Below are 14,635 nucleotides of genomic sequence, written 5' to 3'. Positions count from 1 at the left end.
TCAGAAAAAAACCTCTTTTTGCATCTTTGTTAAAAAGGGGGAAAAAGTGTTGCCCCCCCCACCTATATTTTCGTGAATTGGTGCCAAAATAATAGAATGAAACAAAAACGAAGCAACATGGAGGACCTAGTCAGACTGGCTTCTCAAAGAATCAATTGATTCAAAATCAATTTTATTGTCAGCTAATTCAGTTTGTTCTTTTTAGGTTGCAATGGTTGAAGTAAATTTTTCGCCCGCAGAAGGACAGCAACTGCCGTCGGGTCTTATTGTTTCATTTGCGATTTGTACAGTTTTGTTAGTTAGTTTTAATATGCTAGCTTTGATGATCAGTACATGTGTACTTCCAAATGTTGATGCAATTGCTAGCCTGAATATAGTCAGGTGCGTTGAATTTTTTAGCTTGGAGTGTTTGGTCTCACATTTTGTCTGCTATTTTTGTTTTTTTAGATTTAAAGTATCTTTTGTAAGGATTGCAAGGCTTTTTTATTTGTTTTTGCAGTATATTGACAAGACTTCTATTCATCATTGTTATGTGGCTTCTTCTTGGATCAAAATCCACAAGTATTCATTTGACAATTATGAGTAGCAGCCCTATCGAAGAACTGGGAAATAAGAAGAACCCTGGTGATCCGTATCAAAAATGGGCGCTTTGAACTTTATGTGTGGCCTGCCAGAGAGGCTCTTAGTTAGCAAAAGCCAGCGTTGTGAGTTGGGCTTTTTTTGACAATTTATTAAAAAAAAACTTTCCGAAAAATAAGTTTTTCAAAGAAAAGTAAAAACCATTTTAAACTTAAGCTCAGCAGATACAAATAGCTTTTAAAATTCAAACTCAAAATGACCAGAAATTACTATTAAAGAATAAATGAAACCCAAAACGAACAGAAATTAAATAAACAATCATAGCAAAAACATACAACAAGTAATAATATAAATGAATAAATAGATCTTAAAGTAAATAATGCTTCGATCGAATATGAAAATCAAGCTTAAAACGAAAAAAAATATTTTCCTACTGAAGTATAAATGAAACTTAAAACGAACAGAAATAATATAAACAATCAATGCAAACAAACATACAATAGATATTAATGTAAATTAATAAATAAATCTTAAAACGAATGAAACTTCAATTGAATATGCAAATCAAGCTTGTAACGAACAAAAATCACCACAAACAGGAGTTTGGCTATGACCTCCTTCTCCTACTGTAAAAGTCTAAAACCTACTGCGTCATTGGCGCTTTACTGAAAATTAATTTTATGACAAGTATTTTCTTTTGTACTCAATATTGACAATAAACATTAAAATTACAGTAACACTTTGAACTGATGAGCTTTCAGCAATTAATAGCATTATACATCAAATATTCAGTTTAATTTATTAGCTCTTTTTAAAGTTGTTAAAGACGAATATTGTTTCCCTACAGACAAGAGTTTGGATACTGCCACCTTCCTTAACTGTAAATAAAAACCAAAAGCCTACTGCGTCATTGGTGCTTAACTGAAAACGGATTATATTACAAATTTTTTTTTATTATTGATTATATTACACATATTATCTTTTCCAGTTCTTACAGCATTGAAAATAAAAATAAAATTAGAGTGAAATAAATTCTTGAACTGATAGATCTTTCAACAATTAATATCATTATACATCAAATATTCAATTTGATGTTGTTTATACTTTCCAAGACTGTTCAAGACGCATATAATTTTCAGTAAAGCGCCAATGACGTAGTAGGTTTTAGACTTTTACAGTGAGAGAAGGAGGTCATACCCAAACTTTTGTTTGGGGTGATTTTCGTTCGTTTCAAGCTTGACTTGCATATTCAATTTAAGTTTCACTCATTTTAAGATTTACTTATAAATTTACATTAATATCTATTGTATGTCTGTTTGCATTGATTGTTTATTTAACTTCCGTCCGTTTTAAGTTTCGTTTATACTTAGATAGGGAAAGGTTTTTTATTTCGTTTTAAGCTTGATTTTTATATTAAATCCAAGAATTACTCGCTTTAAGATCTATTTATTCATTTATATTATTACTTATTGTATGTTTTTCTACGATTGTTTATTTAATTTCTTTTCGTTTTGGGTTTCATTTATTCTTCAATAGTAACTGGTCGTTTTGAGTTTGAATTTTAAAAGGTATTTGTATTTGATGAGCTTAAGTTTAAAATGGCCTTAATTGTTCTTTGAAAAACTTATTTTTAGGAAAGTTTTTTTTTATTTAATTTTTGTTCGTTTATGATTGCAAAAAGTTTCCAGTCTTCAAAAATTCGTTATTTCAAAATCAAACTTAAAAAAAAATCAAATGTTCATCAAAGTATCAAAACTGATATCAAAGTTGAAAAATGGGTTTGTGTCAACCTTGGAGTTTTTATTATCTGATGTTTGGACTATTTTTAACGAAATTGCTATCTCAAAATTTTTATCGGATGGGTTTGGGGAAAAAGGGTGTGGGGGACTAGATTAAGCTTCGGTCTCTTTTGACTCTTTAAAAGTAAACTACAACTTTTAATTTCAATTCAAATGAACCCTCTCTGAAGTTTATACGAGTATCCCTTCTATAAGAACCATCTATATTCCCAGAGTATAACTTACAACGCCTGTCCCTGGGCCCTGGGGGGTTGTGTCGACCCTGTAGTTTTAATATATGATGGTTGAACTATTTTTCACAAAATGATCACCTGAAATTTTTATCGGATGGGTTTATCCATCCGATAAACCCAAAGGCGTGGAGAGCGGAGGGGCTAGTTGCTCTCCTATCTTTTTTCACTCTGAAAAAATAAACTCCAACTTTTAACTTCCATTCTAAAGGAACCCTCTGTGAAGTTTATACGAACATACCTTCCATAAGAACCATATATTCCCATAGAGCAATACTTAAAACGCCTGCCCAGGCCCTGGGGGTGGGGGGGGGGGTGTGTCGACACAGGATTTTTTCTTATCTGACCTTTGAACTATTTTTAACGAAATGAGGACACTTAAAGGAGTTTTTGCTATATGATCTTTGGACTATTTTTAACAAAATGTTTGCCTCAAATTTTTTATCAGATGTATTTGGGGAAAAGGGGCTTGGGGGGCCAGTTGCCCTCTGATCACTTTTGACTCTTAAAAAGAACACTAGAACTCTCGATTTCCAATCGAATGATTCCCCTTTAAAGTTTATATAACAACCTCTTCTACGCGTAATGCCTTTTGGAAAGAAATCAATGGAGCTTAGGTAGGTGTCAGTTGCCCCTTGGCTACTTTTTAATTTTAAAGAGTGAATTGCAACAATCAAATTTCATGAAAGTAATCCTTCTATAGCTATTAAGCAAGCATCCCTTCCATTTCAGCCACGAATGCCCCCAGGTCATAACTAACAACGCCAGTCCCCGGGCCCTGGGGGCCTGTGTCGACACCGGAGTTTTTGTTATCAGAACTTTGAACTATTTTTAACAAAGTGTCTGTCTCAAAATTTTTATATGATGCATTTCGGAGGTGGAGGAGGGGGGGGGGGATAGTTCCCCTCCTATCTCTTTTGACTCTTAGAAAGTGAACTAGAGCTTTCAATTTCCAATCACACGAGCCCTCTCCGAAGTTTATACGAGCATCCCTTCCATAAGAACTACGTATGCCCCTAGAGCATTACTCATAACGCCTGCCTGCGGGCCCTGGCGGGTTGCGTCGACACAGGAATTTTTCTTATCTGACCTTTGAACTGTTTTCAATGAAATGGCTATTATAAAATTTTTATCGGATGGGCTTAGGGAAAAAAGGGTGTGTGGGGAGGGGGAGCTAGTTGCCCTCGGATATCTTTTGACTCTTAAAAATCGAACTAGATCTTTTAATTTTCAATCAAATGAGCCCCCTCTGAAGTTTATACGAGCATCCCTTTCATAAGAACCATATACGCCCCCAAGACAACACTTACAACGCCTATCCCCCTGTCTCTGGAGGGCGTTTTTGTTATCTAATTTTTGAACAATTTCCAAAATACTGGCTATCTCAAAATTTGTAGCGGAAGGGTTTGGGGAAAACAGAGCGTGGGGGGAGGGGCTAGTTTAACTCTCTCGACTCTTAAAAAGTGAACAACAGTTTTCAACTTCCGACCAAATGAGTCCTCTAGGAAGTTTATATGAGCATCCCTTCCACAAGAACCACACATGGCCTCAAGGGATAACTTAGAAGGCCTTCCCCTGTGCTCTTGGGGATTCTATTGACGCCGGATTTTTTCTTATCTGACCATTGAACTATTTTTAACAAAATTTTTATGTCAAAAATTTCATCAGATGGATTTTGAAAAAGAAGGCGGGTGGGGGGGGTATCTACCCTCGGATCTCTTTTGACTATTAAAAAGTGAGCTCGAATTTTCAATATCCAATCAAATGAGCCCTATCTGAGGTTTATACAAGCATCCCTTTCATGCGAAAAATATATGCCCCAGGGCATAACTTACAATGCCTGCCCCCGGGCCCTGGGAGGTTGTGACGACACCTGAGTTTTTGTTATCTGACTTTTGAGCAATTTTTAACTTAATTTTGAGGTAGCCATTTTGTTACAGATAGTTCAAAAATCATATAATAAAAACTCTGGGGTCGTCACAAGCCCCCAGGGCCCAGGGCAGGCGTTGTAAGTTATGCCCTGGGGGCAAATGTGGTTCTTATAAAAGGGGTGCTCGTAAAAACTTCAGAGAGGGTTCGTTTGATTGGAAATTAAAAGTTCTAGTTCACGTTTTTACTGCCAAAGAGATCAGAGGCTAAATATGTCAGCCCCCCCCCTCGGCCCGGGGGCAGGATTTGTAGGTTATTCCCTAGGGGCATATATGGCTCTTACGGAAGGGATGCGCGTACAAACTTCTGAGAGGGATCATTTGATTCGAAATTGAAAGTTCTAGTTCACTTTTTCAGAATTAAAGAGATCCAAGGGCAACTAGCCCGCCCCCTGTTTCTTTTTTCCCAAACCCATCCGACGAAAATTTTGAGATAGCCATTTTGTTTTTTTAAAAAGTTCAAATATCAGATGACAGAAACTCCTGTGTCGACACAAACCCCCAGGGACCGGGGGCAGGCGTTGTAAGTTATGCCCTGGGGGGATATATGGTTCTTATTGAAGGGATGCTCGTATAGACTTCAAAGAGGGTTCATTTGATTGGAAATTGAAAGTTGTATTTCACTTTAAGAGTCAAGAGTGATCGAAGGGCAGCTAGCGTCGCCCCCCCCCCCCGACGCCCATTTTCCCCCTAATGCATCAGATAAAAATTTTAAGATAACGATTTTGTTAAAATTAGTTCAAGGGTCAGATAACAAAATTTCCTGTGTCGACAACCCTCCCCCCCAGGGCTGAGGGGAAGGCGCTGTAATTTATGCCCTGGGGGGGGTATATGGTTCTTATGGAAGGGATGCTTGTATGAACTTCAGAGAGGGCTCATTTGATTGGAATGGGGAAGTTCTAGTTCACTTCAATTAATTCACAAAAGGTGAAATAGATAAAATAATTATTCTTCGGGGGCTGACAAAACCTCCCACTACCCAGCGCAAGGGTCGTAGTTATGCAAGCTGTTCTTTGTTTATATATAAGGTTTTTATCAAAGGGGTAATCGTATAGACTTTGGAAAAGGCTCATTAGGTTTAAATTGAAAGTTTTAGCTCCGTTTTTAAAAGTCAAAAGTAATCGGGCAGTAAGCATCCCCCCCCCCCCCCCGCCAACGCAATTTTTTTCTAAATGCTCCCGATTAAAATTTTGAGTTAGTTGTTTTGTTCAAAATCGTCCAAATGTCAAACAGCTACGATTCTGGATTTGAATCCCCCCCAGCCCTGGGGGAAAGGGCTGTGAGTTAGACTAGCAGCCCACCGTTAACATATAAAAAGTTCTATGGAAAGCGTGGTCATATAAACTTTGGAGGAAGTTCGTTCAACCGGAATCGAAATTTATTATGCCCCTTTTCAGAATCGAAAGTGATCAAAAAGTAAAAAGCCCCTCTCGCCCCTGTGCCTTTTTCCCCCAAATGCATCTTACAAAAATTTTGAAATATCCATTTTGTTCAAAATAGTCCAAAATTCAAACATCTATAGCTAAGGGATTGAAAAATTCTCCATAATATCCTTTTACTGGATTGTAAGCAATGCAAGTTTCTCGTTATAGGAAAAGAAGTTTTTGCAGATGGACTGGTCTTATTAATCTTGGAATGGACGCATTCTACCAGAAATTTCAGTTTTTATTTTTTTTTTAAGAGTCTAAAGTGATCAATAGGCAACTAGCCAACGCCCCGCTTTTTCAAAGGGCATCCGGTCAAATTTTTGAGATTGCCATTTTGTTCAAAAAAGTTCAAAGGTTAAATAACTGTGCTTCCGGGGTGGAACCCCCGCCCTTAACTCCGGGGAAATCACTCTGAACCACGGAACTTGCTTATTGTTACTTTGACCCTTTGTTTACTTCAATGCTTGGTTTTAGGGATTTACGTGGCAACTTTGATTTACGGTGCACGGGTTATAAGCTATGCGTGTTGCTTATTGTTACTTTGATACCTTCTTTACTTTGATACTTTCTTCACTTATTTATTTTTTTTTACTTTAATATTGTTACTTCGATACTAGTTTTGATACTTTAATTAATACCTGATGTAGAAAAAAAAGTGTGGTTTTGAAATTAGAAAATTTTAAAAACTTGAAACTGTTTGCAATAAAAAACGAACAAAAATTAATTTAAAAAAAACTTTCCGAAAAAGACGTTTTTCAAAGAAAAGAAAAGGCCATTTTTAACTTAAATTGAGAAGATACAAATACCTGTTAAAATTCAAACCCAAAACGACCAGAAACTACTATTAAAGAATAAATGACACCCAAAACGAACAGAAATTAAATAAACCATCATACCAAACAAACATACAACAAGTGCTAATATAAATGAATAACTAAATCTTACACCGGGTAAAGCTTAAATGGAATACAAAGATCAATCTTAAAACGAAAAAAAACTATGTCGCTACTGAAGGAATAATAAAACCCAAACCGGATAGAAATTAAGTAAACAATCAATGCAAATAAAGATACAATAGATAATAATATAAATGAATAAATAAATCTTGAAACGAATGAAACTTAAATTAAATATGCAAATCAAGCTTGAAACGAACAAAATAACTAGAAACAAGAGTTTGGGTATCGCCTCCTTCTCTTATTGTAAAAGTCTAAAACCTACTGCGTCATTGGCGCTTTACTGAAGACGAATTATATTACAAATATTTTCTTTTTTACTTAATATTGAAAATAAATATTAAAATTATAGTAAAATTTTTAACTGATTAGCTTTCAGCAATTAATATCAAATATTCAATTTAATTTATTAGTTCTTTCGAAGATTGCTCGAGAGGAATATAGTTTCACTGCAAACAAGAGTTTGGATACTACCCCCTTCCGTAATTGTGGAAGACTAAAGCCTACTGCGTCATTGGCGCTTCACTTAAAACGAATTATATTATAAATATTTTCTTTTCCAGTTCTTACAGCATTGGAAATGAAAATAAAAATCACAGTGAAAAAAATCTGGAACTGATGGATCTTTCAACAATTAATATCATTATACCATATATCAAATATTCAGTTTGATTTTGTTTATACTTTTCAAGACTGTTCAAGACACATATAGTTTTCGTTTTTAGCTTCAAGTTTATTCTTTACTTCCATCGGATGAGGTTTGTTTTTTTGTTTTCCTTCTTACCCCTCTTTCTGAAGGAAAAGGCCTCGCGACAGGAAGGTTTGAATCGTAGTTTCTATGGTTCACAGTCAGGGCTTTATCTTGCTCTAGTCTTAATCAGTTTCGTTTTAAAATCGAATTCTCATCTTTTTTTTTCTTTCCAGTTTTGTTAAAGAATCTCCCCATGCAGAGCTTCGTAATTACATTGAACTGGCTTGGATTGCGTCTACTGTCTTTGGGATTATGTTCTTTATGATAGAAATTGGCTTGCTTTGCTGGGTTCAGTTCTACCATGTTTTAGTTGTGAGTTTCTTTTAGTTTAGAAAGCTGTTATTTAGTTAAAATTTGAAATGTGTTTGTGCCTAGAGGAGGCATTTCCTCTGAGAGTGTTGAAGGAAAAGCTTTAGAGTTTTCAAAGAATTTTTCACCATAAATGCTGCTTCGTCTTGAGAAAGTATAAAAGCATACTCTTATTAAAGGCTACAGGGTTAGAAAAAAAAGCTATTATTTGGCAATGCCAAGAATGTTGAAACTATAGGAAAACGAAAATACATACAAATATAAATAATGAAAAACAATCTACCACAAGCCCTATCATAATTCAAAATTTAGCATTCTTTAGTGTAAAATAACACTGAAAGAATAATATAAAAACAGGGCACATAGTTAAAAGAAAAACAAAACGAAATGTAGCAACGTCAAGTATGATAAAAACGGTATAAAACAAAAATTCTAATAAATATAAATGACAGAAAAAAAGATGAAAAAAGCGGAAGGAAAACAAAAATGGGAAGGGAACCGTGGTGATGTCATTAAGCTTGTCAGCTATGTAGGGGACATTGGATCTTGGAGTAAAGCAACAGGTGGGGGATAGAATAGACCCAGATTTAGAAACAAAACGGGTGGACATATTCAGAAGAGGAAAGGGATGTCCCTCGGAGAAGATATTTTCGGGGCGCGGGTTCAGCACTGTATTTTTTTTTTTTTTTTTGCGAAACAGAGATAAGCTAATTCTCCCGCGCCGTCGTTTTTTAACGTGGTTCCTTGTTTTTTAGTTGGTGAGAGTTTGGGACCTTCATCCTCTTCAGGAATTATTTATATTAGGATGGATTCAGTTTTACCTGAGTTCTTACTTGAAATATCAGGGTACCAATTGGGTTAAGCATGTCCGAGTAGATGGCGAATTATGGAGGTGTACGTCTCTAAAGGAGTAAAGTGGGGCAGCTATTCTTATTAGCTTCGGGAGGGAAATAGGAGCATTGTCCTTGAGATAGAAAAGAATGTGTTTTATTTATATATTCCGATTTAGATTAGCAGACATTGTGAAAGGGAGACAACCAAAATATAAGGAAGGGTGAAACGAAGAAAGGGAGATGATGATTTAAGAAAATATTTTGTCATTATATTGGTTTTGAATAGGTTGACCTGCATGTCTAAGGCTGTGGCATCGGGTGCAATGTTGGTGGGCTGTTTTAGACTAGATCTCACTTTATATTAGTAGACATTGGGACAAGGAGAGAATCAAAATATCAGGAGGGATGAAACGAAGAAAAGGAGATGATGATTTAAGAAAATAATTTGTCATTATATTGGTTTTGAATAGGTTGACCCGCATGTCTAAGGTTGCGGCATCAGGTACTATGTTGTTGAACTGCTCATAGTGCTTCTCGGCAAGTTTTTAGAGCGGAGTTTCAGGACCCCAAGTAATCGATTAATTGTGCAACGGAGCAGCGCTACTGCTTTCGCAGCTGTTTTTTTTTCTCAGGATCGGTGGTCTGTAGCTCTGAAGTGTTAAGAGATGCAAACTCAAAATTTCTTCTGGGTATGGGAATCGTGAAAATTGGGCGGAAAAAGCTCAAGTGAAGTCTTTAAAATTTCCACTGCTTTTCCAGGAAAAAAAGAACAGTTTTTTTCCTTGTATTGTACATGGAGTCAAAAACATAACTATCCTAGATCGGGAAGTAAACTTTTTCAGAACAATTGTTTGCTGGACTTCTGTAGAACATTGAGTTATCTCTTCCAGATTTCTTGTAAATAATCCTGGAATGTAGATCTCAAATGCCAAAGTCTGATTATTTGGGTTGTTTTTCTAAAATTTTTGATTTGAAGCTTCTTGTATTTTAATCCAGTTATACTATGAAGAGTACTCAAGACGAAATGAACTTTTTTATATTTGGAATTGCTTCGTTTACTAAAAAATAATTTCCAAAGTTGTCATGGCGCGTCTTTTTTTATACCTTAGAGTTGTGTAGAATTTTTTTCCATTGTAGCCGGGCAGATTTAGATCTCCTAAGAACTGGAGCTGACATACGTTTTTCAGAAAAAAAGTTCGTTCTGTGACTTTTTCTAAAGTTTTGACTTTCAGAATTCTCTACGAGTTGTTGAATTACGTATGTACATGACAAAAACAAACTAAAGGAGTATAAAAAAAAAGAACAAAAAAGAACACTGACAAAAATACAGTACAATTACTGAGACATTTTAGCACTCATTCAGTATTTTTCAAATACATTTAAGACGCCACAACATGCAACACTAAGTGCTTAATAAAAGACAAATCAGCAAAGAATTGACAACTCTATTGCATTGGCAGCAAATCTAGATGACAAGTCTTCCATTGTTTGACAAATCTCAAAAATACTGTACCATCAGGAAATATAAACTATTACGAATCCATGCGCGGACGTTGAGAATATCCTTGTAGGACCTAAAGAACAACAATCTGATTGCTTTTGATCAGAGGCGGAGAAGAATTTTCGAATGAGAATAAAAAATAACACGCTTTAAAAATTCGACAATGTATTTTCTTATCAAATTAGCCCTTTAGCCTGGGGAGGTGCATCTAGAATTTTCTCAGTTTTACTTCCCAAGAATCACTTATAAGACATATTAGGGCTCTAATTAAAGTTTCAAGTGGAGGGTCCAATTGGCTGAGTTAACTAAAAGACGCAAATGTAGCTGCAGCAGCTTCAACATCAATTGAGGTGGTTACCGTTCTTAAAACGAGAAACTCAGTTTTTTTTTTAAACAACTTAATTCACTTGAGGGCAAACAACAACAGCGTTCTGGAGTGGCTCTGTATTACCAGCTAAAAGAAGAATAACATCAGCGTATGACTTGCATCAAGAGATGGCCCCATTAATTATAGAGAAATCTGTCGAGTGGATACTCTGATAGCGCTGTTAAATATTGCGAGACTTTAGACAGGACCTTGCTTAAAACCAATGCGTGTGCCAATGCGATTACTAAAAGTACCATGAAGGTGTATCCGGATTGAGGATTACTCATACCAGTTCCATAGACAGGCAGATATATACAAACAATAAAGAGGATAACACAGTAAAAATTTTTAAAGATAGTGGAGTGTTCACAGTCTTTAAAATTGTCTTTTGTACTCTTCGCTGTAAAAGATAATTCACTGTCTTGAAAAAAAATTTTCATTGCGCGTGTTATCGCGCATTATAATAACATCCTTATTATTTATGGTTAGTATGATGGAAAGGCAATTTGGTTTACGGAGCTATTTATTCAGGGATATGCAAATGAAATAATTCAGATTCTAACGAGAGAATCATTGCGATGGAGTGGAAAATCATATCAAAGGTATGGGAAATGCTGATGGCATAAGCACAGATGTTACTTTTTGACTTAATGCATTCTAGTTGCATGGGAATTTTGCACGCCAAGTCCTTGACGAAAACCAAACTCGTTGTCGGTGGTGGTCACACTTCGTGCTAATTTTATTATAGAAAAGCTTGTCAAGAAACTTCCAATTGTTGAACATACAGTTATTGGTGTGTATGAGTCGCAAGATTTCAAATCTTTATTCTTCTTAAGAATGCACGTTACTAGACCTTCACATCAAGTATATACTACTGTGTAATGCGGGTCTGGGCCTAGGCCAAGATATTTCATCATTTCGGGTGTCCTTTTTTTTTTAAGTAAGTAACATTGTTTTTATTTAAAAAAAAAATATATATACATAATCGATTCCCTGAAGCAATGATTGTGCGGTAGAAAACCATCCTAATAAATAAAAAAACCAAGAAACCAAAAAAAAAAGACAGAAAAAAAAGAAAAAAAAAGAAAAAAAAACAAAAACAAAAAAACAAAAAAAAAGAAATAGAGAAAAAAAAAAAAAAAAAAAAAAAAAAAAAAAATTTGAGCACAAATTACCGGCCCCCAAAACCCACGCACCTCCAAAAAAAACCCCACAAAATTATAAAAACTATAATCATATTCAGCTGCAACTAAGCCCTCCTCAAAAACAAAACTTAAGTGGCGTGGAATAATCCATTCAAAATATACACATCAAAACAATGGTTCTTTAGCGACTTACGAAAATCCTGCAAACCCCCAATATTCATCAAATCCTCTGGCAAACTCTCCCAAACTAACGGAACAACATGGCGAATTGAAAACCTAGACCTAGACGTGACCATAGCTGGTCTTCGCACCAACTGAGAAGATCGTGTCAAATGATCGTGAGTAGTAGACGCAAGACTAAACATTCCTGAAAAACATGATGGTAACTCCGAAGCTAAATATTTAAACATAAACAGAGCATTATAGAAGGCACATATTCCTGCCAACGGTAGAATTTTATACTCGCTGTAAAGATGCCTCACCGATACGGATAGGTCAATTTGATTACCATAAAGAACTCTAATTGCCATATTCTGTGTTACGCAGAGCGGATGAAGGTGAGTTACGAATGTTTTCGACCAAACCATACAACAGTAAATGAGATATGGGTGAACCATAGAAAAATACAACATTCTCAGAATTTCACACGGAAAAAGATACCTAAGTTTACGCATAATACCAATATTACGAGACAATTTGCTGTTAACAGATGCAATATGGTCTTTAAAACTAAGGCTTTCATCAATTATAACACCAAAGTATCTAGTACTAGTAGATCTTACAATAGTATGGTGCCCTACTTCTATACTATTAATCCATGGATAATGTCCAGTAATTCTACCATAAATAAAAAAATTCGACTTATTATGATTCAGTTTCAATTTATTTACTCGCATCCACTTTTCAATCGAAGAAATTCCTTGTTTCAACATAGTCATCAGCTCATTTTCAGTTCTAGCCGCTACAGTGAAATGGGCATCGTCAGCAAAACATGGTAGAATTCCTTTAGTACCGTAATTATCAAGGTCTAAAGAACAAGACACATTACTTGAAGCTCTACAAAGGTCATTTATATAAACCAAAAACAACACAGGGCCCAACCCGCAACCCTGAGGTACTCCAATCGAAATATAGTCAATTTGAGACGTAACTACATCCATCACGACACACTGAGTCCTTCCACTAAGAAAATTAACTATCACATTTAAAAAATCACCGCGTATACCACTACTATATAGCTTTTTAACTAGTATATCATGATCAACAGAGTCAAATGCTTTAGTAATATCCAAAAATATCGAAGTTATCTTCAGACCCTTGTCTAAAGTATCATTAATAAAAGTTGTTAAAAACAAAACTCCATGCTCTGTAGAATGATAACTCCTAAACCCAAACTGACTAGAACTAAAAAATTGTCTTTTTTCGAAAAAACTTACCATCCTACTATGAATCAACTTTTCAAACACTCTAGAAATAAATGGCAGTAAAGAAATAGGTCTATAATCACTAAAACAATTCTTATCCCCTCCTTTAAATATCGGGATAACATTCGCGCACTTTAGACAATCGGGAAATATTCCAGCTTTTAAACAATTATTTATCAGTCCTAAAAAATGACTAGATATAACAGGCAATATCGACTTCAAAACCTTCAACGAAATAAAATCGCCTCCTGATGCACCATTTTTCATATTATTTATAACATCAAATAATTCATCAATAGATACAGATTTAAGGTACGCAGACACATCAATCTTCAGGTAGGAACTGACGAAAATCTCCATCTTGACCAATTACTGGCATCGATTATGACACACGCTGCCCAATAGTAGCGAAGTGATTACACATCTCATCTGCGATATTATTATTCATTCCTATGTTATCTGGACGGATCAAGACGCTACCAGGGCAAGTCACCGACTTAATCAATTTCCAAGTCTTACTCGGGTTACCCTCAACTTTTTTAGATTTAACCTTATAATATTCTACCTTAGCCAGTCGGAGTGCAGCATTTAACCTGCTATTATAAACTCTATATATTACATTATCATGAGGACCATTGCTCCTTGTTGACAACTTATATAAAAAACGTCTTCTATTAATTGACTGTAACAAACTCTTTGTAATCCAAGGTTTTTTCGGAGACACCCTTCTCTTCTGTATTCCTGACACTTCACAACATTCCAAAAACGTATCCTTAATCTTACCATACCAAAGCTCAAACTTCAAATTTAAATCTAATTCATCTTGTAAAAATTTAAAGTCTAACTGTTCTATCCTAAGCTTAAATCTTGAAATAGTATTTGAATCAACAAATAATTTCTTAGGCTTAGGGCGAGCATCACAATCAATATTAATATTCTTAAATATACCCGGAACTAATATAGCCAAACCAAAGTGATCCGAAACATCATTTAACACAACACTTGACGAATCATGGGGAACATTCAAAAATACATTATCAATTAGAGATGAAGATGACTCCGTCACTCTAGTACAAATATTTACAGCAGGATGCATCCCATAACCTAACATTAAATTCAAAAAATTCCGGGCTTTTAAATTAGATGCTAACAATCTCAAATCAATGTTAAAATTCCCACACACAAAACACTACATGTTCTTACGAGTTAGAAGGTCCATTTGTTGCTCTAATAATTTTAAAAAACAATCTACACTAGCTGAAGGGGGGCGGTAACAAACAGCAATAAAAAATGGGTCACCATTCTTATCAACCTCCGTAACAAAACACTCAAAAATCATCTCTTTATTAACACACAAATCATCCCTAACCTTCACATTCAAATCAG

General features: G+C 35.2%; 1 protein-coding gene across 5 annotated transcripts in view; it reads left to right on the top strand.

Annotated features, from left to right (window-relative positions):
• LOC148942178 (calcium release-activated calcium channel protein 1-like) overlaps nt 1-14,635 on the top strand; it is a 44,421-nt gene that overhangs the window by 24,012 nt on the left and 5,774 nt on the right. For all 5 annotated transcript variants that reach the window (XM_089103333.1, XM_089103336.1, XM_089103332.1 and 2 more), the window contains 2 exons: nt 206-381; nt 7,844-7,982. In XM_089103333.1, coding sequence (XP_088959459.1) covers nt 206-381; nt 7,844-7,982 — 315 coding nt within the window. The remainder of the gene's footprint in view (nt 1-205; nt 382-7,843; nt 7,983-14,635) is intronic.

The sequence above is a fragment of the Artemia sp. Qi Xiang Cuo genome, chromosome 17 (assembly GCF_049724085.1).
Source record: "Artemia sp. Qi Xiang Cuo chromosome 17, ASM4972408v1, whole genome shotgun sequence".
Taxonomy (NCBI): Eukaryota; Metazoa; Arthropoda; class Branchiopoda; order Anostraca; family Artemiidae; genus Artemia; species Artemia sp. Qi Xiang Cuo.
Note: the sequence above shows the minus strand (reverse complement) of the source record. Positions and strands in the feature narration are given on the sequence as shown.